Source organism: Podospora pseudoanserina, chromosome 2 (assembly GCF_035222485.1).
Source record: "Podospora pseudoanserina strain CBS 124.78 chromosome 2, whole genome shotgun sequence".
NCBI lineage: Eukaryota > Fungi > Ascomycota > Sordariomycetes > Sordariales > Podosporaceae > Podospora > Podospora pseudoanserina.
The window spans coordinates 5,020,949-5,043,211 of NC_085921.1; the positions used below are offsets into that span (position 1 = coordinate 5,020,949).

General features: G+C 53.6%; 7 protein-coding genes across 7 annotated transcripts; 2 read left to right on the forward strand and 5 right to left on the reverse strand.

Annotated features, from left to right (window-relative positions):
• Window positions 1-451: 451 nt before the first annotated feature.
• Window positions 452-1,369, reverse strand: QC764_213870 (uncharacterized protein; the record flags this gene model as incomplete). The annotated part of the gene is made up of 3 exons (XM_062945090.1): window positions 1,043-1,369; window positions 612-859; window positions 452-531 (listed from the first exon to the last, which is right to left on the reverse strand). The coding sequence occupies exons 1-3, from the start codon at window positions 1,123-1,125 to the stop codon at window positions 452-454; spliced, it is 411 nt and encodes a 136-aa protein (XP_062803990.1). The 5' UTR covers window positions 1,126-1,369.
• A 95-nt stretch (window positions 1,370-1,464) lies between these two features.
• Window positions 1,465-4,700, reverse strand: QC764_213860 (uncharacterized protein). The gene is made up of 2 exons (XM_062945089.1): window positions 2,307-4,700; window positions 1,465-2,245 (listed from the first exon to the last, which is right to left on the reverse strand). The coding sequence occupies exons 1-2, from the start codon at window positions 2,595-2,597 to the stop codon at window positions 1,475-1,477; spliced, it is 1,062 nt and encodes a 353-aa protein (XP_062803991.1). The 5' UTR covers window positions 2,598-4,700; the 3' UTR covers window positions 1,465-1,474.
• Window positions 2,722-6,836, forward strand: cyp6 (Peptidyl-prolyl cis-trans isomerase-like 4). The gene is made up of 2 exons (XM_062945088.1): window positions 2,722-3,089; window positions 3,155-6,836. Exons 1-2 carry the CDS (start codon window positions 3,010-3,012, stop codon window positions 4,761-4,763), a joined length of 1,689 nt encoding a protein of 562 aa, XP_062803992.1. The 5' UTR covers window positions 2,722-3,009; the 3' UTR covers window positions 4,764-6,836.
• Window positions 6,837-9,558: 2,722 nt separating this feature from the next.
• QC764_0045880 (uncharacterized protein) lies at window positions 9,559-13,864 on the forward strand. The gene is made up of 4 exons (XM_062940333.1): window positions 9,559-10,768; window positions 10,924-11,859; window positions 11,951-12,058; window positions 12,110-13,864. The coding sequence occupies exons 2-4, from the start codon at window positions 11,446-11,448 to the stop codon at window positions 13,148-13,150; spliced, it is 1,563 nt and encodes a 520-aa protein (XP_062803993.1). The 5' UTR covers window positions 9,559-10,768; window positions 10,924-11,445; the 3' UTR covers window positions 13,151-13,864.
• On the reverse strand, window positions 11,961-13,078 carry QC764_0045890 (uncharacterized protein; the record flags this gene model as incomplete). Its single annotated transcript, XM_062940334.1, is given in 3 exon segments — window positions 11,961-12,702; window positions 12,892-13,029; window positions 13,040-13,078. 3 exon segments carry the CDS (start codon window positions 13,076-13,078, stop codon window positions 12,652-12,654), a joined length of 228 nt encoding a protein of 75 aa, XP_062803994.1. The 3' UTR covers window positions 11,961-12,651.
• A 1,318-nt stretch (window positions 13,865-15,182) lies between the features above and the next one.
• QC764_213830 (uncharacterized protein) lies at window positions 15,183-15,716 on the reverse strand (the record flags this gene model as incomplete). Its single annotated transcript, XM_062945087.1, has 1 exon — window positions 15,183-15,716. One exon carries the CDS (start codon window positions 15,714-15,716, stop codon window positions 15,183-15,185), a length of 534 nt encoding a protein of 177 aa, XP_062803995.1.
• A 1,494-nt stretch (window positions 15,717-17,210) lies between these two features.
• Window positions 17,211-22,120, reverse strand: QC764_213820 (uncharacterized protein; the record flags this gene model as incomplete). The annotated part of the gene is made up of 2 exons (XM_062945086.1): window positions 21,646-22,120; window positions 17,211-21,573 (listed from the first exon to the last, which is right to left on the reverse strand). The coding sequence occupies exons 1-2, from the start codon at window positions 21,894-21,896 to the stop codon at window positions 17,211-17,213; spliced, it is 4,614 nt and encodes a 1,537-aa protein (XP_062803996.1). The 5' UTR covers window positions 21,897-22,120.
• Window positions 22,121-22,263: the final 143 nt, after the last annotated feature.

Here is a 22,263-nt window from a genome sequence, read left to right on the forward strand (position 1 = left end):
CCAAGTCGGACATCCGAGACTCGACAAGAAACTGGGTGCCTCGACATGACAAACACAACTCACGGGAATCAGTGGACGGAATCTGTATGCATTACATCTCTTGTTGAGAGGGCCGACTCTCAATCCGTGATATCACCACGCGGCCGCAAGCATGTTGCTATTGGGAACCACGCGCTCCTCCTTTGTCCATCACACAGTTTTTGTCTCTTCTGGACTTTTGGCTCGACCAACGTCCTCCTGTATTGGATGCTATGGTTCTGCCCGAAATCAATGAACCCCAACCATCACGCCTTCATGAATTTCCCGTTTTGTATGGCCCGGCGATCCCATGAGTTGGCCGATAGTATCCACCAGCCTGCCAGAGTAGAGTAATGCACAGAACCAAAGCCGTCGTCCATGCCTGAAAAAGACCCGGTGTGAAAGACGATGCCGAAATAGAAACGCTCGCCGCTTATTTCTCCTTCTTGGGCTTGGGGCCCTTGACCTTCGCAGTACCGCGGAGGGTCTTCTGGCGGTTCTTGCGCTGCTTGCCTATTGGTGAGGAAGAGAAAATGTCAGCCGGTACCACTCCCAAAATGAAATTCTCATGTCCACCACCGCGGGAAACATACGCTGCTGTCTGGAAGCACGCTCAATCTTGGTGGCAAGGCCAACACGGACGAGTCTGTAGCGGGGCTCGAACTTCTTCATGGCCTCGGGGGAATCATAGATGAGGGCAAAGCCGGTGGTCTTGCCACCACCGAACTGGGTGCGGAGACCGAAGACGGAAACTTGATCCTTCTGGGCCTTGTAGAGGGCAGCGAGCTTCTCGCGGAGGTCCTCCTTGGAGATGTTGGCGCGACCGGGGTGGAGGATGTCCCTGAACAGCAGAGTCAGCGACAATTTCCCATCAAACAGCCCAACATTCTCAAATCGCCCGCGATTTTGCCATGTTCCAATCGAGTATTATGTTTCTGGATTGATGTTCTCGTCCACTGTGGGCGACTTGGCAATCGGGGGCGATTCGCGAAGAGGGCATTCGGAGATGGATGGCAGCACTCACACGACCATCTGCTTGCGGCCGAGCAGAGGGTTGCGGATGAACTTCCGCGTGCGCAGGGTTACGGGGGCATCAGAGTCGGCCATGGTGATGTCGTCGGTCGTTGGTTGTCGTACCTCGATCGATCTCAGGTTCCGGCAGGAGGAGGGCGAGTTTCTGCTGGTGTTTTTTGCAGGCCAGGACGCACTGGGTAGCGGGTGGATCTCGCAAAATTCCGGCAGCGAATCGCTAATTTGGGTGTGAGCCCTAATTTGTGTGTGGCCTGAATTCCGAGGCAATCAGTCAGCAGCGGGCGGGGCAGCTTGGTGGAAATGCACGGACCAATGTGCGGCAGCCTTGTCCAGCTCCCCACTTGTCGACAACTGCCCCACACCTTCTGAGAAGACATTCAAAACAACAACACAGCACCACAATCTCAAAGTGACTTTTTTGTTCTCATGCAACCGTCAATTGGCAAATGTGTATAGGGGTGGCGTCATTATAAAATGGCCCTCTCTGTTCCGGCCTAGGCAGCACTGGAAACAGTTCATAATGGACATGGAACCCGCGCTTCTGACAGGCCTCCAAGAAGCTCTCGAATGTCGCTCTGTTCCGCTCTGTTGCCGCAATCAGAATGACCGCGCCAGGCGATATAGCAACGAGGTTCTGCAGCGTTGCCACCAGCGCGGGAATTACACTCGCGTCGTACGTGATGTCAGCTCCCAGCACGACGTCAACCTCTCTTCCACCGTTCCATTCCTCCTCTTCGGTGCCCAGCAAAGCATGGCCCCATCTGAGCTCAGAGACAGACACCCTGTCTGTGCCCTGAAGACCGTTGATGAAAAGGTTGTCTGGGAGGTTATTCACCACATCTTCAGAACCGTCCGAGGCAATGACATGTTCTGCGCCGAGATATTTGGCACACAAGATGGCAACGTATCCTGTTCCAGTTCCGAGCTCTAGCAGACGCTTCCCCTTGACAAGTGTTGGGTTGGCGCAGAGATACTGGCCCATGTGCAATGCTGCCTCCCATGTTCGTAGGCCTGTTGTCCCCGAACCCGAGATAATGGAACGAGATTCCAGCAAGACCACAGCTGCATCACTGGGTTCCTGGAGCAGGGAAAGGTAGTATGCCACATGGCACTTTTGCTGGGCAGCCACCACCTCTGAAGGCAATGGAACAGATAACAACTCAGACATGGTGGTCATGAGATTATCTGATATTCCCTGTTCCTGTCAGTTCCTGGCGTCTCTGTCTCCTTTTCAGCAAGGTATGAGTTATCCTTACATGCTCCTCCCAGTCCACGATAGAGCGTTCGATTCTCGACGTCAACTCCTTGAGCACTTTTAGCCCATAGCGGGGAGGAAGCGGGAATGCGACATCATGGCCAAACAGCTTCTTGTAGATTTCCTCTTGGACCGCATCGAAGCAAAGGACCTCACCGTCTGGATATTCTGGTGCGGCATCCAACTGCAGGCACTGCCAACAGAATCGGGTTACTTGTGGGTCTTGGCTGCTCATGTTGAAGGGTGAGTACGGTCTTGTTCGAGTCCAGCTCGACATCTGTCGTGGTTTCATGTAAATGTTGGCCGCCTTGTCCAAAAGACCGGCAGAAAGGAAGGCGGTGAAGGGCCAAGGGTAGACTGCTGGGCACACAACTTTCCAGCCTCAGTGTCAGAAGGGTTCCCAGGTAGGTAATGAATCAATGCCATTTCTCCCTGATTTGAATCGCGCCTGATTTTTTTGTTCCATTATGGATTTTAAACACACCTGCAATCGGATTTCATCTTAAAAGGCCAAGTCTGTATCCAGCGAGCAGTTCAGCCAAAAGTGGGCCCTTGACGTAAGAGCTGCCAAGCCATTGAACAGTCGAGTGCGCGCCTGGCATCGCGTTTCCATCTCGGAACTGAAGACTTCAGTTGTTGGCCAGAAAAACACACAATCCCATCTCAACACCCTTTCGCCGCGCCCAGGGAAGACTGTCGCCAAGATGTCGGTCATTCTCGAGACAACGGCAGGTGACATTGTCATTGACCTGCTGGTCGATTTCGCCCCCAAGATGTGCGAAAAGTACGTCCCCCTGTTCTTGCTTTCTTGTTCAATTGCCAGACCACAACTAACCCAATGTTCTTCAGCTTTCTCAAGCTATGCAAGATCAAATACTACAACTTCTCTCCGATCCACTCTATTCAAAAGTCCTTTTCCTGTCAAACCGGCGACCCTCTCGGGCCTCTGTCCCCCAATTCCGACGGCGGAAGTTCCATCTGGGGCTTACTCGAAGGCAGGGACAAGACATTTCCTGCCTTGTTCCATCCCAAATTGAAACACCGCGAACGAGGCACTGTCAGCATGGCTACTGCCCCCCACCCGTCTGACCCAGAGACACGACTGGCTGGCTCTCAATTTCTGATCACACTGGGAGAGGACGGGATAGACTTTCTAGACGACAAAGCCGCCATATTTGGGAAAGTCGCCGAGGGCTTTGACGTTCTGGAGAAGATCAACGAGGCAATTGTGGATGAACGAGGGAACCCGCTGGTGGACATCAGAATCAAGCATACCATTGTGTTGGAGGATCCCTACCCTGACCCCGCTGGCCTGCGGGAGCCGAGTGCTTCACCTCCACCGACCAAGGCACAGCTCGCTACCGTCAGGATTGCGGAGGGAGAAGAGCTGGTTGATGTCGAAAAGGACGAAGAAGCCGCCGCTGAGGCGGAAACGAGAAAGAGAGAGAGAGAAGCAGCCGCCCAGGCGTTGACGTTGGAGATGCTGGGCGATCTCCCATTTGCCGAAGTCAAGCCACCAGAAAATGTCCTGTTTGTTTGCAAGCTCAACCCAGTCACAACTGACGAGGACTTGGAGTTGATATTCAGTCGGTTTGGCAAGATTCTGAGTTGCGAGGTGATCAGAGATCAGAAAACCGGCGACAGCTTGCAGTATGCTTTCATTGAGTTTGAAGATAAGAAGAGCTGCGAGGAAGCGTACTACAAGATGGATTCCGTTCTGATTGACGACAGGAGAATTCACGTAGACTTCAGTCAGAGCGTCAGTCGCCTGAGCGAGGTTTGGAGAAACGATACCAACACGAAACGCAAAACTGCTGCTGCAAGAAAAGGGAAGGGTGGCTGGGGTGGTGTGCAAGAGCTGGAGAAATGGCGCAAGTACAGGAATGAGGACGTGGAACGTGACGACGAGGACGATCATTACCGGATGGTCCATGGGGTGGAGGATATGCAGCATGGCAGGCGCGATACCGGCGTCTCCCACAGCAGCAGCAGCAATAACAACAATGAGAATAATAACAACCGCAAGCCTTACGACAGGAGAGCCGGCGAGAGCCGGTCGAGCGGCCCGAGTGGAAGTGGTGGCTATGAAGATAGCCGAAGAGAAGCTGCGGCACACCGGCGGGGAAGAGAGTCCCCGGACCGGCTGACGGACACGCGCAGCAGTAGCGGCAATAACAACAGGCCAGAGCACAGGCGAGGTCACACGGAGCGACGGAGCCGGAGCCCCAGACAAGACCACGGTTATCACCGTCACAGCTACCGCGACAACAACCGCCATGACAGGCCAGGCGATCCCGGACAATCATCATCAAGGGGCCGAGAAGATCGGGATTGGGCTCGTAGAGATCGTCGGGACCAAGATCGCGATAGAAGGGATAGGAGCAGATACAGGGACAGGGATAGGGGCCGGGACAGATACCGGGGAAGAGGCGGAGGAGACGAGTACAGTGGACGTTGAACGGTTGTCGTCGGTCGTGTGTAGCGGTGCTGTCGGCTGCCGGCCTCGTGTGCGTGGGATATCACAGTAACGATGCAAGCTAATTAGAGCCCTAGACGATGAGTGGTTCGTCTTACACGTTCGACAGCAACTCGTTTTCTTGTGGCCCGGCTCTTCTTGCTCTTTTCTGTCTTCCTCAGCTGCCAGCTCCCTGTCCAGCATAGTGTCTTCCACCCTCGGCCAGTCGCCCCAGTTACTCAACACTACGCCCAACGACGGATGACATCCTGTTGGCCGGGCACTGGGAACACGACTTGAGCAAGGTGTCATCTCGTCGTTCTGACCACCGAGTTGGTCTGGAACTCCTGGTCGAACGTGTACACGCGCTCCTGTGTAGTAGGCGTCAAGGAGAAGTCTAAACCGCATGGTGCCCTGTCAATGGATGGCGCATCGTCCCGACGGGCTGCGTGGGCAAGGACCCTGTGCCCGAAGGCCAGACCCAATGGATGTGGCTCGCCTCCTGTTGCTTCGACTCTTTTATACGAGCTTTCTTTTCGTTCTGCCATGGATATCTATCTACGTTGCGGGCTGAGGTGGGTGCGTGTTGGTCAGGGCATTCTGGCTACAGCCGTGGATGGATCGCATTTGCGGGCCGGGTGGTCGAGGCGCATTGCATTGTTTCTCGATGGCTTCCATTGATGCTTCCTGCCCCCTTTCCTGCCCCTTTCCTTCCTCCCAGCCGCGGGTTCTCAGCACCCTGGTTCACCCCCCGCCCTGTGGTTCGCGGAAGGGATTGTGGGAAGGTAACCCAAGGCTGCCCTTTTCCGTTGCACATCTCATCAGCATCGTCATCGCCAGTGATCTATCCCCCTTTTGTCGTGACTACAGCACAGGAGCAAGTGGGCATGCACGCCGGGTAATTCTTTCTCTCTCGGTCCAGCACATATTCCCCCACTCTCGCGCGTACCGCACCCCTCTCACCACAGTCGCTCCGTCACAGTCGAAAGACGGTCGGGTGGCTTTTTATACAGGCTACACGTGCGGGCCGCTTCTTTCTTCAAGCCTCCCTTGACGTGATTATCGGGCCCAGCTGGAGCATGCAGAGCTGCCAACCGCCGTATCGTGCTTCCTCCCTACTCAACATAGGGCGTATATGTATGCAGACCTCGGAGTTTCGTACCCGGATGAGGTAGCTTCTGCTGGTTCCACGAGGAGGTTGTTCATGCGGTCTCTGTATGACGCAGGCAAATAGAATGAGGGGCCTTTCACAAAGCCCCGTCCTGCGCAGATAGCTGGCTAGCCTCCTGTTCTTGCCCCCCGGCTTGGGTTGGGTTGTCATTGGGCTGAAAGATTATACTACTTTTATATATGCCTATATTTGACGACGAAGATGCTCGTAATCGGGCTGTGGTGGTGTGCGGATAAGCAGGGCGGCCAATGAGTGCTACAGGTGCCTATTCGTACTGCATAAAAATTGGTTTTGCGGGTATTTGGGGGTTGGGGGTTCGGGGTTGGGGGCTGCTGGCCAAGGGGTGATGGAGGGGCGGGTGTTTGGGTTGTGTATGTGTGTGTATGGGTGTGTCTGAGGTATCGTTCGGATCATGCCCGTCATCCACCACCCTTCTTTCTTCTTTCTCTTCCTCAACACCCTCCCGACCTACCAATCCAGCCGCCGCTGCCGCTGCCGATCCGCATCGCGCGACCCGTCACCGCCGGCAGGCAAGAAAAAGAAAAAAGTTCTCATTTTGCCTCGGAGGCGTTCGGGCAACGTGTCTCGACAGACGCCCATGGCGGTTTTTTTCTACCGGTTTACCGTTTGGGCGACGGATCGAGCTGTAAGGTCCCTCCCTCTCCGAATGTCCACGACTCGGGGAAAAAATGGCGTTTTTTATGCATCTCTCAAAACCCTGGATATCCCAACGCCATTTGCTGGCAACGTCGAGAAAGCATGGTAGTGATTCTCGTGACGCGTGTGCACATTACATTGATGCTTCCAGAAATATCAGGAAGGGCACATTTGTCCAGGCGCGTCCGAAGCTGATTTGTTCTACCTTTTCGTAGACTTCACGTCCGTGAATAAGGGGAAGCCATTCAGCCCTGATCAGGCCACAGTACAGAGGAAATCTGACTTGCTCGGACCTCCTGGGATCTTGCTTGTATCAAGAGCTCAGATGTGTTTTGAAGGGTGATACCAGATGGTCCGATGATGACGGTGGGGGGCGGCCCATGCGGTAGGCTTTGGACTCCGTCCGGAGGTTTCGACGGGGGGTGGTTCAAAGTTGATAAAGGCATCTGATTGAACGCCGCTTCTCTTGCAGTTGAATGCTGTGTCACTTGGAAATTCATCATCTTCACGAATTCGTATCCAGGCAGTCCGAGCTGTTTACCATCACACATGATATGATATCTCTGCGAAGTCAAACTCAGTTACGCGGTCAACGTTGTTACCAAGAGGAATTGTATCCCAATCTACGAGCGCTACCAAGTCAAAGGCATTGTTAGCAGCTTTTAGGGAGTCAAGGTCAGAGATATCCACCGAGATATGAAGTCCTGCCTCGTGGTCAGCCACTGAGACACATTCCTATTTAGAATATAATCACACTGAAACAGGATGGCGCGGACTCTTCATTGGCCAAACTCATCGATTTGTTCTATTTCTATCGTTATGCCTTCCATCAGCACTCCATTTCATCGACAATGCCTCGTATCCGCAAGTGATGCCTCCTCGGCACAACCTCTACATGGTCTTGAGTTGAGTCCACATGTGAGCTACTTATAACGTGCAAGCACTGTTCCTCTCACGCCCTCCACAGGGGAAAAGTTGGAGAAGTGAGAGGGGACCGACTGCGCGAATGGGCACAGCATCTTCGGGTACCGACTTCTGAAGCACGCCCCAGGGCCCTCACAAAATTCTTGTTGATGCCGTAGCACCTGACTAGGGAATGGTGGCCAGAGAGCTAGAGACATCGACATGCACGCAACCGCATCGCGACTTTCCATGAACGAGCCAGCCGAGGCGAGACCTAGCGTGAGCTGGTCACAGGTCAGATAAGCTAAAGTAGCTGAGCCGGAGCGTTGGGGGGGCCAGACAACAGCCCAACCCGCTTCCTGAGCATTGGGGATTCGGATGGGTCAACCCGATCGGGGAGAGAGAAAGTTTACGTTGGCATCATTTTTGGTGGTGAGTTCTGGTGCCTACCCACCTAGACAGGTCAGTAACTGCTCAACTCAGCTCAACATCGAGCGTACGGAATTGAAGGTTTGATGTCACAGAACAAACTGACTCCCTTTGGGTCTCAAAATTCATCAAGGGGAGCAAAGCTGGCATGTCAGGCAGGTATCCTCTGGCTCATAACGCATGGCAAGGTACAAGTCCACCCAGAACCGACCATCCGATCAGCTTCCCCAGATAGTCGGACCGAGATCTGAAAGACGGGTGTAGCCGTGTCGAGAAAGAAATTAGCACTTTCCTCCTCGTCTCATCTATCCGACGCAGCTTGCGGACTGTGGTCCAACGACGTCTGCAGAAGGGCCGGGGACTCCAGGACCAGCAGTGCCGGGCACCTGTATCGTGTGTTTGCAACATGCATGATTGTTCACCGCATAGCCCACGCTTCCCCAGTCCCCGTGACTGTTGCGGCGAATATGTAAAGCATGACTGACTGTGGGGAGATCTTCGGGCTCCCGTTTTCAACGGGGCGGCCGACAAATCGGATTCCCTGCCTTGTATGCCAGCTTCCAGGGGGAAAAGTAGATCGGTCATATTTTCGCTTGCGGGAGAAGCAGACGATGGGAGCATGCCAGGAGGTCTCAGTGACAGAATGTGATAGAATTTTTAGGGAGACCCAGGGGCTCCCGGTCTTGACTGCACCATGCTCACTGCTGCAGACGCCAACATGTGCCGCGGATGCAGACGACGATAAACACAGATCTCTGGATGGTCGAGGTGGGACGTAGGTATGTGGTCTAGCTGCTCCAGCTTCCGCAGACAGTTGCACTGTGCAAACTTGGCGCGGGTACATCAAAGCTACTTTTAGTTGAAAATGCAGAGTCTTCGATCATCTTCGTACCTTGCTTGACACCCAGAGCGAGCTGTCATTGGCACTCGGTGGTTATCCGATCCGATCGATTACCAATTACCACCCACACAATCCCGCCTTCCAAGTCTCAGGGTAACACTATTTTCTCTCTGGGCCAGCAAGCATCAAATGTGCAGTTTTTTCTCTCTTGATATCGGAACGGTCAATCTCTCTGTTCAACACCTTACCTACCTGGCCATCCGTTTTGAGATGGGGGGATGGCGACTTCAATCTGCAGCCGGGGGCTCATGTTTGCACAGTGGACAAGAAAAGGAATTAATACGGAGTCTAGCGTCTGATGTATACGATAGGTATTCAAGAAAAAATCAAACAGATTTGTTCGTTTGTACCAGGTAACTATTCAGGTCAGATATCATCATTCTACAAGACCCAATGGTGCAATTGCACAACCTGCCGCTGACACCAGCACTGGCCAGCAGCACAAACACCGGCCTCTTCCATATCCATAAGTTGTACAAGGGACAAGAATGCTCACCATTTATGCGTTGTCCCCAGCCCACTTCTCCTCTTTGAGATGGCTGCATCACGTTGTGCGAAAACTCGATTGCTTCGCTAAATCCAAGTGCACAATGACACATTTTGGGCCAAGAATCAAGCAAACCACCTTATCAGAGGCGATTGCGCATCGAGACGCAAAGATTTTCGACTCTGCTTTTGATTCGTTTGCCCTCAGACAGTGAGTGAGGGTGGGGGAGAGGGACTTTTCGACTTTTCGAGTGAGGTGTCACTTTACCCCTGGACATCTTGATTTTACTCTCCTTTCACTCTCCACAGTCAATCTCAGTCGAAAGCTATAGGTTAGTAGCACAAATGGTCCACTCGTCGGCAGGCAAGTCGACACTTGCCAAATGCAGCATCAAGAAACAGAGGTACTCAACGAGATACTTTCCCGGTACTTGTGTCGGACTAGGCAGTTTTCTTGGAGGTGGCCGTCTCCATGTTGGACCAGCCTCGACGTTGAAAAGCTGGTACAGCATCTTACCACAGTGCCATGTACTCATGATTGATGTGGCCCCTGGCCGTTGCCCCTTTGGCCTGCCATCTGATGCCAAATGGGTACATGTAGCTGCGAAAAGATGCCCATCCCTACATCAGGTGGCTTTTTCCGATGCATGTACCCGACATGTCCATCATTAGCCTCGCGCTAAATCAAAGGCAACTCGAATCTTTCTGGAGGTACTTCATGCTCCGCTGTCAAAACTAGACGTGTAGGACCAGAGAGAGAACCACAAGACAGGGCGACGGGCCAAGGTCAAGACCGTGGTAGCACATCATGTCAAGGGAAATATCCCTGGGGGAACCAGGCCTGTCCATGTCGTGTGTGCCCACCCTTCAGCGTTTCTGGCGCCGCCGTCATCGCAAAGGACTGCCAGCGACCCATCATACAGCTGACAGAAATGGATGCAAACAGATGACCCAATACACACAGGGTACGTGGGGGAACTAACCGACCTTATACCTATCGAACGAGAAACGGACAGCACGAGGTGATACACAAGTCTTTATAACATCATGACACTTGCATGTCCACCTTTCCCTCCCCCCCTTTTTTTCCTCTCCTCGCCTGACTTTCTTCCTCTTCACTCGTCTAGTGTCTTATCTTGTCTCGCTCGGTTTCTTTCTTTGCTCCTGATAGTGAAACTGGACCTTGTGCCAAGCTCAACATTTCACAGATCACATCATACATCCCTATTCTGCCCCTTGTGTCTTTTGGGTCTCTTCTGTTTCATCATCCCCGCTCATCGAGAGGGAGACAAAGGCCATACAACCAAGCCAGCTTTCCGCTCACTCTGCACGTCCAAGACAGTCTGACGAAATCAACTTGAGGACACCAATCGATTGTCAACCACTGGATCGGACGTAGATTACGCTGGGGGAAGGTTTTGTTTTTGATTCAGACCAATTCCAGAAGTTGGGACCGGAAAGGTTTGTGTACCATGTCTCACTCCTATCCTACCTCTGATCATTCATCTCCCCACTATTCCACTTCTCGGCCGAGGGGACATGTGCTTTTCGTTGTCCTGTGCTTCCACGGCGAGCGCTTTGATCGGTCCAGCGTTGCTCATGTGCGTCAATTCCAGGTCTTTGGCGTCCACCCCCCGCTTCCCCATCTATCAAACCAGAACAGCAGGGGAGACCAGTCCTGGGAGACTTCAGCTTTGGGCCCGGGTTTTGCTGTCTTGGTTCCTGCCCATAACTCAGCCCCGACTCTCGACTCCAGGGGGATCGTTTTTTTGTTTTCCATTCTCGGTGAGAGGTGTTCGAGGCGAGTCGCAGCCTATCAGGGCATCCACGGCGGCCGATTTGTATCCTAGGGCCAGGTTCCAGTCTGCTTCATTCTGGATCGATCGGAATTTCGAGTTGCGGTGTTAAGTGACCGGACAATTTACACCCTCTGCACACAACGCTGCTGTACCCCCCCCCCTTCCCCACCCACCATCACCAGACACACGCTCAACCTGTCAGCTATTCTACGTCTCGATAATAATAACCACACTCGCAAGCCACAGCAGACGACAGAGACAGACAAGTCTAAACAACAGCCAGACTTTGAGACTCACTCTCTAAAACCAAGGACGAAGGCGAGAAACCGGAAAATTCAAATGGTGTCCCAGACCCAGTCCCAGTGTTATACCCCTTCCTCCTCGTCGTCTTCATCGTCGTCTTCGTCGTCCTCGGGTTCTACGACATCCGACACTCACACCACACTCATCGGCGGCGGCGGACTCGTCCCAGGACTCGGTGGACTCGGCCTACCTCCACGACTCGGCAGCCGATCGAGTTACAACAACACTAGCCGACCGTATCCAGCTGTATATTATTCATCTCCCACTAGTTTGCCGTCTCTGGACTCTGATAGACACCACCACCGTCACCACGGGCACGGCTACCAGCTTCCTTCACACCCTCTTCACGACGGCCACTCGCGTGGACACCTGAGTATGTCTGATCAAGGAGGGCACGGAGGTATGGATGGGTCAGACTCCACACCACAAAGAAAAAGAATCGCTGTTGCTGTACGTCCATACCTTACCTATTCTTTTCATGAGTCCACCCACCAACCAGCTCAGTTCCCTTATGCTGACACTGTATTCCTACCTGGCTTAGTGTGGAAGGTGTAGAAAGCGAAAGATCAGATGCAGTGGTGACCCGGGGCAAGGGCAGCCATGCTCGAACTGCAAGAATGCCAATGCCGAGCCGTGTCAGTTTCTAAGGGTGAGCTTCACTACTTGTGTCATCACTTACGGGTTGTCTAACAAGCGCCAGGTTCAATCAAGAGAAGCCCCTTTTATCCGAAGTGAGCCGGTTGGCGATAGTCCTTTTGGCTACAATGTTGGTGATGCCAGATTATACCACGCATCCCGCGCGCCCACGTATCATGCCTCTCCCAGTCCGCACGCAACAGCCTACGCTTCCGACCTTTTATCCACCACTGGGCATCATATGGGACACGGCAGCACTACCGACATTACAGGTATCTCATCGTACAGAGGCAGCACACATGGCGGCGGCTACTCATACGTCCCGGTCAAACCAGCGTATTACACGGCCGCATACAGCTCCTCGCCACACGGCCTAGCGTACGGGGTCCACTCTGATGTGGACAACTTTGGGGGTTATGGTTTGCCGGTCCCCACCGGAGAAGCCCATCACGATGCCCCCAGCGGCATCCCGGTCATGTCCATGCCTGGGGCCCCAGCTTGGCCATCTAGCAGGAGCATGAAATCTCCGAGCGGGTACGGCAGCATGTATCTGGATCCAGAAGTAACCGCATCCCCAACCACCTACACAACCCCCCCACCATCGGCCTACTCAGCAGTCCGGGGCCACTCAGCCGCCGGGGACGGGCCGAATTTCTCCTTCACAAACATGTCAGCTTCGTTGCCATCGTCTCAGTCGGATCGTGTGCTTCCTGTTCCTTCTTCCACCGCCGCCACCACCACCACCACGACCAGTCACCGCTCCTCCACCTACCCACCTCTCTCAGGGGCCAACAAACCCCCAACGGCCACAGAATCGAGCTACGACAGCTACGGCTCCTCTCGCACCGAGTCCAGCGGCCCAGAAAGTATCTTTAGCGACTCGGAACGCGCTGCAGCCTTCTCGAACAGCCAGGGGCCAGCAGCCTTTGACATGAGCCCGTACGGTACCAGCTCCGGGTCGACCGACGCTTCTGGCCGAAGGGACTCTGCATACGCCGCGGCGGGGGCTGGACACGAGACTGGCGGTGGGCATGACGGGCCGTCGCTGCCTTCCCTGTCGTCTGCGTATGAGAGGCATCATGCTGCTGTTGCCACCCGGCACTAGTCTCGGGCTTTGTGTAGAGTGATGTTTGGTTGGTTGGAGGCACCTACCTACCTGGTAATCAATCCCAGGTGGCAACACACACACAAGACGTGCGTGTGGGTCAAGGCCCAAATATGGGGGTGGCTGGCTGGCTGAGCATGGAAAATAGAACAGTGCGTTGAGGTGTGGATGGGCACTGGCCGAAGTCGACAACACCAACAATTGTGCGAGTCGAGGTTGGGGGTTACACAGCTGCAGAGGAGGGAAGGTCTATCTTGAGCGCCCTCCTACTCCACACCCACCACCTATCTACATGGAACAGAGGGAGACAGCAGCACCAACAAACCTGACAACTCGATGCGAAGCAGCCACCCGTCGTCGTTCTTGCTTTCCTTTTTTTCTCTCTTCCCTCTCTAATCAAAATTGGCACGATCTTGCTGTCAAAGCAACAGGCAAAGATCCCAGTGAGCGATTGATTTTTTAGTTGTATTTCTTTTCCCTCGTTTTGGCATGGTTGTCTCTGTTTTCGTTTTTCACTTTTGATTTTTGTGCTCCTTCTGGTCTAGGTATCTCAATGTTGACCTCTCAAAACCTTGAAAGAAAAAGCATTGGCTCTCTTTTTTCCTTCTCTTTCTTTGGTTGTGTACCGCTATCAACATCAAAAGATTCCCCCAAAATCGCAATTTACTGTCACAAGAATACAGAGAAGGAGAGATGCAAGAGGAAAAGCCGGAGAGGCTGGGACGGAGAGACAGACAGAGACTGTCTGTGAAGGAGAAACCAAAATACATGTACATGTCTGAAAACCCATCACTTCTCTCTTTTGTTTCTTTTCTCGTGTTGCCGCTGCCGCTGCCGCTGCCGCTGCTGCCGTTGTCGTTGTTATTGTCACACGCTTTCGAGCTCGGTTGCAGAAGCGCGTGCTGCTCTGCTCTTTTGGTCATTCATCGCGGGCATTTGGCGAGTGCGGAGGTTTTAATCTATCTTGTACTCCCTCATCCCTCGACAGCTCAACCGATAGCCAACCAAGGCTGGGTGGGGGCAGAGAGAAATGGGCCTAGGCTCGGAACACGACAGCTCACCTACATGGTTCCCAATAGTGTCATGTATCTTTTCAACATGGGTAGGGGAATGGTGCATTCTGTCCGCGGACCATATAGGTTGAAGAGTTTCTGAGGTTGTCGTGGGAGGTAGAGTGGAAGGGGGGATACAAGGAGGTACATGGCACAGACACAACGCACACAAGTCAAAGAGAGAGAAAAGATGAAGTCTAATCTAATAGTCACTCACAACAAGTGATAAGAACAGAAAAATAAATGAAGTAAACACCATGCCTCGTCGTGTTGGCCTTGTGAGCTGAAACCCCCACACACCAAGGCATATCATTGATGTTGAATGTTGTGTTGTGGCTTGCGCTCCTTTCCAGTCCAGCACATCACCAGCCTCAGGGACAGATGTGGCGCAATATGCATGGAAGAACCAACCTCTCCGAAACATGCAGGGAAAAGCGAGACACGAAGAATTCCATCCCTTGTATTGAACACACCACTTACTAAAGAATAAATATCCTTTAAATCCCCGTTGCCAAAAAAGTTCCTTCCATTTTTATATCCTGCCATGATGTTGCCCTTTACCGAAACCCAGTCCAAAAACCCAGACACAGAGAAGAGCAATGCCTCGAAGTTGACTCCCCGATACCGAAAAAGAGTTCAAAACGGATGGGTCGTGATTCTTACAGGTAGCTGTATGACAGTGTGTGTGTGCCTGCTTGTTTTGCTTGCTGATGAACCAAGAGACAAAAAAGACAGAAAAGTCGACTCCCAACACCTAGCTGAATGCAAACAGTGACAAAGCAAAGAAAAAGAAAAGAAATCCCAAATATGCTTCGACCTAGACTGCATCTCATCCTTCCTTCGCATTACTCTGGTTCGATGTCGGTGGTATGTTAGGAGTGGAGGGCGTGGCGTTAGACCGACCAACCTTGTCCTGGAGCCCTACTGCAGGAACCCTCGTGAAAGGGGAATTGTGTTTGGGTCGTCGCCCGCGTCGCCATTTAAGCGTCGGGCGCGCTCCGTCTTCTCCTTCCACTCCGGAGTTCCCGCTCGGTATCCATGAGTCGGCTCTGGACCCACGTCCGAAACGCGCGATCGCCTCTCACCGCCTCACAGTTGAGCAGCTCCGTCAGCACCCTCTTGATGCCCTCGTTGACGTCACACAGTTTGGCCTCCTCCTGGGCGACTTCCCCCAGGCAGCCCGACGACCCAGATCTCTTCATCATAATGGTCGGGATGGACGAGCTGCGGAACTGGTGACGCGAGGACGACACGGCCGGGGCGGGAATGATGCCGGTAGGCGAGAGTGATGACGTAGTGGTGGAGGGCGAGGAGAAAAAGGAAGCCGACTGGGGCGATCGGAGCTCATCGAGGTGCTGACGGAGTGACTCGTGCTGCTCGTGCAGGAGATAGTACTTTTGCAGCGCCAGGTCGCGGTCGTGGTGGTGCATCATGGTCGGCACTGGAGAGGAGCGCAGATCAAACATGGTGGCACGGGCGGTGCTGTAGGAAGACGAGTTGGCGGTGGCGTTCATGATGATGATACAGATATTGGAGAGGCTGAGATGTGTTGGGAAAACAAGACTGAAGATGGAGATGGAGATTCGATCAATGCGTAGCGTGCTGCATTCGAAGGGGGTGCTGGTGCAAACGGCGGGACCATTGGAGGAGTTCTCGGACGTGCTATGTGTGTGTCGTTATTTGATGGCGAAGGACGGGATGGAGGAAAGCAACAGAAAGAGTCGGCGGCGGTGGTGTATAACAGTTGTATATGGCGTGCGTGTGATTGAAGAATGAAATTGCGGTCGGCGAGACGCTGCTCTGCGCGAGAGTGCCTTATCTCTGGGTGGCTTCTCGTGCCCCTGGTCCCTTGCTCGGACGCTGTGCCCTGGCTCTCGGAAGAGCTGAAAAAGGTGGAAATGGGAGGGCGCTTCCTCTTATGACGATGACGACTGATAGAAAACAAGTGTCGACAAGGTAAGGTATCAGATTGTTTGACAGGTCCTGTTAAGTGGTTGAGGCGTGCGGCTCTGTTCGTGGCGGGCGTGCGTGTCGGGGTGCTGCTGGGTGGTGCCCTGAGATGTGGGCAAGCTCCGTTATTTGAGTTTGTGGTGATCGTCGAGCTTGTCGTCACTACTGCTTCCGACACAAAGGAAGATCCCTGCGTCAACTGTCTGTGGAACGGGCCTAGACACAGTGTGCTGTGGGTTGTGTGGGCGGGGTGGAGCTGTCAGAGCTCCCCTCTCACCTCACCCCTTTCCGGCCCCGCAGGTAAAATGCCTGCTGTTTTAATTTGGAGACTGAGATGACGGTACGACTTGCAAAAGATTACGAATATAAAAAAAAGAGAATGAATGGCAAACAGATCCTGCCTGCTCACGACATTTGCAATATCATATCAGAAAACCCAACATCGGGCAGCTGCAGAAGAATAAAAAGTGGAGAAGATAAGGGCCACCCGCAGGCGAGACAGTTAAGGTAGAGATATCTGAAGACAGCATCCGCTGGGACGGACAGTGCGAGTGTGTTGTCGACCCCTCTCTTGTGTCGTGTCAGTCCGTCCCATCGAGGGCTTCTTTTTATTTTATTTCACCGCTCCGGGCCATTGTTCCTTGCTTCGCGCCGGTAGACTTTTTGGTCTGCAGCTCAGCCCCATCACCAATGAGCCAAGCTGATTTGAAAACATGGTCTTGATGCCAAGCTTGCAAAGGAGCCCAAAGCTTCAAACAGACCGCTGGCTAGGCCTCGAATTGCATCTGTAGTGGGGTAACGAATACTACCGTGGTACATTCTCAAAGTACCCGTGGCCCGATCCTCATCGCGCAATTTACGTACAACCCTCGGAAGCTAACGCCACATGATATCGGCATCTGCAACGAAACATCCCGACACTGCGGGTGAGACAGCAACAGAAGACAATCAGTGCCTGTTGATCATTACCATAATGCAGCCATACGTGCCATACCTATTATACATGATAGTATCTACACTACATGTGTATCCCAATATCCCATTATCCCATCATCTCATCACTTGTGAAAGAGGCCATCTGCTATCCGCTTCCTTGCCCTGGCCAAACCCTGACTGCTGGCGCTATCCGGCTGCTGCGAGCTTGCAATTCTCTGCGGAACCGACGCCTTCTCCCGCAGAAGGCCGAGAGAAGAAGCCGGTACACTCATACCTCGCTTGCTCAAGCTAACCCGCCTTGCTGCTGACGTCGGCCTCCTCTTGACCCAGCCGTCACCATCGGGCCAGTCAGAGTCCTGCGAATCCTTATATGTCTCGTCAATGTCGTCCTCTGCGTAGTTTTCTTCCAACGCAGGCTCGGGACTGCTAAGTAGTGATATCACCTGTGACCTCTTCGGGACTTGAAACTGAGCCGAAGTGCGCGCGCTTCTACGCCGGCAAGTCTCGGTATGGGACGACACAGGTTCCATCTTGATCTTTGCCATGGAGCTTTGCTTGAGGTGCTGTGACTTCCTAGGCGACGGCTTCTCAATGGGCTTCACCATGAGCCTCCGTGCAAGTGTGGATGGGCCTCTGCGGACGTTGGGAATATCCGAGTCTGAGCTCGAATCCCCATCATCAGAATCTGATTTGCCAGAGTCGTTAGAGTCTTCAGACTCGCCCTCCATGTCATCCAGCCGCCGCATGGCTTCCTCATATTCCGCATCTGCCGTTGTCTTTGACATGCGCGACTTCCCTAGTGGAATGACGTCAACCTGGACCGGGTCCCGGGCCGGCACACCCGAACTGTTATTGGTCGAAGGCTGAGTGCAGAGCTCGCTCACCGATGGCAGGGATTCGTCTGATGACGAAGACTCGGAAACAGCCCGTGCAAGGCGAGAAGGACGAGGCGTTGGAACATTGTCCTCCTCTTCTGCCTGCTCATCCTCTGATTGCTCATCCTCCTCATGGCTTTCGACCTCGCTGGGTTCATCTTCCATGGCATAAGGAGGCGAGCTGCGGAGTGCATCTCGGTTGGCAGAGTCATCCTCGAGTGCATTAAGCGAAGAGTCGGCCAGATCGATGCTGAAGTATGGGTCAACTTGCCTCTCGTTCTGGATGCTGCCAATCTCCGAGGGCGGTAGGGCTAGTTTGGGGGACTCAACCCGATGCTTAGACGGCGGCAGCGAGATGGCATCCGAGAACCCATTAAAAGGCTCCAGCCAAATCGGCCGCGAATCAACGCCGTTGGTTGTACCGCGTGAAGCACGGCGAGATCCCAAGTCGCTTTGAGGCTGCGAGGATTCAAATGGTCTCGGCAACGCATCATGCGACATACCCGTCAGCTGTCGTGAGGGCGAGTGGCTACTGCGGTTTGAGAGTGCGTCATTGGCAATGGATGGATCAACCTCCTTGCGGAAGCCAGCTTCGCTGATCAGCTGACTGATTTCGTGCCGCCTGTCTTCCGTCATGGATATATCTTCGACAGACATCACCTGAGCGGCCTGGGCCTCCTGATCTTCACTGGAGCCATTGGGGTCACAAGATTCGGGGATGACGCTTTCCTCAAGAGTCTGAGTGTTGATATCCACCTGTGATGTCTCGTCAGTAGATTGTTCCGGTGCTTCATGCCCGAGGGTTGCCGATGTTTGAGCGCTCGTGGTCTTTTCGAGGTTGTTGGCGGTATGGGACGGTGATGGCTCCTCCACCAAAGGCGTACCTGGAACTATTTGAGAGGGATACTGCAGGACGCGGGGCTCCATCATTTCAGATAAATCCAGGGTCCGGTAACCCTCCTCCTCCTCCTCCTCATCTTCCTCATCCATGCCCGGAAGTTCAAACTTGTCGTAGACACGCTTGCCCTCGTCATCGTAAACCTTTTCGTTTCGGTCCAAGTACTGATCTCTTTTGGCAAGCCGGACCCGAAGAACACCATGACCCTCCAGATTGATAATGATTCCCGTCAGGCGTGACACTTGGGGCGCCCAACTCGTCGCCTTGGACATCAAAAGTTGCTGCCAAGTAAGAATCATACCAGGCGCAGCACTTCCAGGCTGCAGCAAGGGGAGAGTCGAAGGGTCTGCGGGAAGCGGCGGAAGGTCATCCTCTTCCTCCTCCTCCCGAACCTCTGATACACTGCGCTCGGGTTGTTCCTGCGGCTCGTCATCGTAGTTCAGGGTAGTCTCGCCATATTCCGTGCTTGCCTCGTGGTAATATGGCCCTCTGTCATCATAGCTATAGTCCCCAATGCCACCCACGTCTGGCCTTCTCTTTTTCGTTTTCGGCGTCTCTTCATCTTGAAGCTGATACTCGTCTTTAGTACGCTGCTTCCTCTTCTTGCGGCCACCGTGTTGGTATTTCTGCTGGGGATCCCAACGTTGGACAAACGGGAATGGAGGCTCACTGAGCTCCACGCCCTCCTGGCAGCACTCGACAGCCCTATAATTGATCTTGGCTCGCCAGGCATCTGGATCCCCGTCCGCATCGCAGGCAGCGTCCTTATGGGGTGCCACAGTTGTTTCAGACAGCCGAGATGTTGCTTGAGCCGCTGGAGCCGCATCGTGAGCCGAAGCTGGCTGGCTGGGGGCATCGCCTTGCAACTCCTCCACAATCATTCCAGTCAAAGCTCCAATGCGCTCCAGCATCTGTGCCTTCTTCGCAGCGATAATCTCAGTTACACTGGCAAGCTCGGTAGAGTCTGCCTCGGTCATACCAGTACTCGGAGCCGTAGGAGCTAGCGCCGCTAATGCCTCAGCGCGAGCATCAGCCTTCTTTGCCTGCGCCAGAGCCCTTCGTCGAGCGTTTCTTTTCCGAGTGGATGGCTTGCCTTCCCCAGGGCGAGGTGGACCCGCATCTTCACTTTGAACGGCCGGTGCTTCGGTGACTTGCAGGGTCTTAATGGGACTGGGCGCGATCTTTTTGGGTTCTGGGACAGCACGCTCTTGGCCAACAGAAGTGTCATCACCGCTTGAGGATTCGCCATCGCTGGAGGAATCATCATCGCTGGAGGAATCGATGTCGCTCGAGGAATCTTCACCGCTGGAAGCCGCCTCTTGGCTGGAACTTTCACTTGCCGAGCTGTCGTCGTCACTTGATTCACCGTTCGAATCATCGATTGAAGAGCCGTCAGAGTCCTCGTCGCTGGAGTCAGCTTCATCGGAATCACTTTTACCGCTTGAATCCTGGTCAGAATCAGGTGCACTGCTGTTTTGATCATCATCAGACTTGGGATCACCGGCGAGATCCACACCCTCATCACTACCGTCACTGGCGCCATCGCTGTCGGCATCATCGTGGTACTCATTGTCGCTCTCACTATTGCTGCTGCCGTCGTCGTCATCGTCCCTGTCGCTATGGCCATCACTGTCGTCGCCCCCAGATGGCTTGGTGTCGGCAGTGGTTTGGGCCTCCTCGTTATTCTCATCCTCGTCACGGCTCAGGTCGTCGTCGCCATCCGGGTTCGAGTCAGTGAGATCATGTTCTGAGGAGCCTGGTACAGGTGGGCAGACTTTCGAGGACGCCACTTCGGGTCCACTGTCACTTTCGCTGTCGCTAGTGCCTGATTCTTCAGAAGACGAGTGATGGCTAGCTTCATTGGCATCCTCTTCCAGGGCATCATTCTGGCCTTCATCATCATCATCCTCGAACTTGGTGTGCACAGGAAGGTTGACAGGTTCTCCTTTCTTGCGCATCTCCTCGACCATGTATCTAGAAGCAGTGCCATTAAGGATGGAACCGCTCGGGAATCCATGCTGATCGTAATGCTTGATCACGGACGCAACCGATTCAGCGTCGCTGTCGTCTTCCTCATTACTGTCCCTTGGTCGCTTGGTACCACGCTTTCGACTGTCGATGGGAGCCTCGACTTCCTTCGCCTTCCTTCGTGCATTGACGCCGCGCTCCTCACCGTATGTTATGCTGTTCTCGCCTTTCTCGGGTTCCATATCATTCCCCAGGTCCCTTAGTTCAGCCTCGAGATCGGACTCATCATCTTGAACATCTTCCTCGAGGTCTGCATCCTCGTCTGAATCTGAGTCCAACCCTTGTTCTTCCATGTCATCCTCATCGATGGGCTCCATATCCGACTCGTCCTCGTTCACATTCTGACCACCAAAATCGTCGTCTTCTACATCCTCGTCCGAGTCGGCGTCATATGGCGCACTGAACCTGACACTTCCGGCCCTGCGGGCTTTCTTCCGTCCCCGTTCGCCAGACTCGGTGATCATAAGCTGTTGAGCATCGTCGTCTTCTTCCTCGCCATGTGGATCGTAGGTAAGTCGTGGGCGTTTCAAGGGCGGTATATCCACTGCAGGTCTGCTGTAGGCAGCTCTTAGGCGAGGGCGGCCGAAAGGGATACCGTCAAGAAGATGACGGCCGTCATTGGTGATCTGATCGCGGCCGCTCAAGCGACGCTTCCTTCGATCATTTGTAACAAGTGGGCGAATGCTAAGAATAAGTGGCACATGTTAGTTTGGATCGCTTCGTCGAGTACAAAGGCGCGGGACGGAACAAACGTACTAAATCTCTTCATCATCCTTCAGTACGTCGGCCACTTGCTGGAAGTGGAAGAAGTCAAAGGCGGTGCCCGTGTCCTTCTGTCTCAACTCGATGGTGTAGTCCTCCAAACCCCATTCGTTGCTCTCTAGGGGGATAATCTCGTTGACTTGTTCCAGTAAGTTTGCAATGGTTGGGTCATTCTCCGTCTTGCAGCTGAAGACGACTCGTACGTCAGGGAGGGCATGGCGGCGGACCACCAGTCGCAAACGCATGTTTCAGTCGAGTTGACTGGTATTGAACAGGTTGAATCTGGATGGTTGATGATGCGTAGAAAAGAAAATTCCGGGAAAAACGTCGTCGCGAGAAAAATAGACTGGAGCACGCAGAGAAGAACAAAAAGTAAAAATGAGTGACGGATTGACGGGATCGACGGATTGACGCGTGCGAAGCTTTGGGACCATAGCTGTCGCCAGGCTGTCGCGGGTGAACTGTGGAAAGTTGCCGCGTCTTGCAGCTTGCATCTTATCTTATCGATAGTGGGGTGGGTTTTTGCGCGGACTGCGATAACCCTAGTGCTAAGAACCACCAACTACGACATGGGCATCGTAACCCTGAGGGTGGCAGACCGAGTACCCCTGA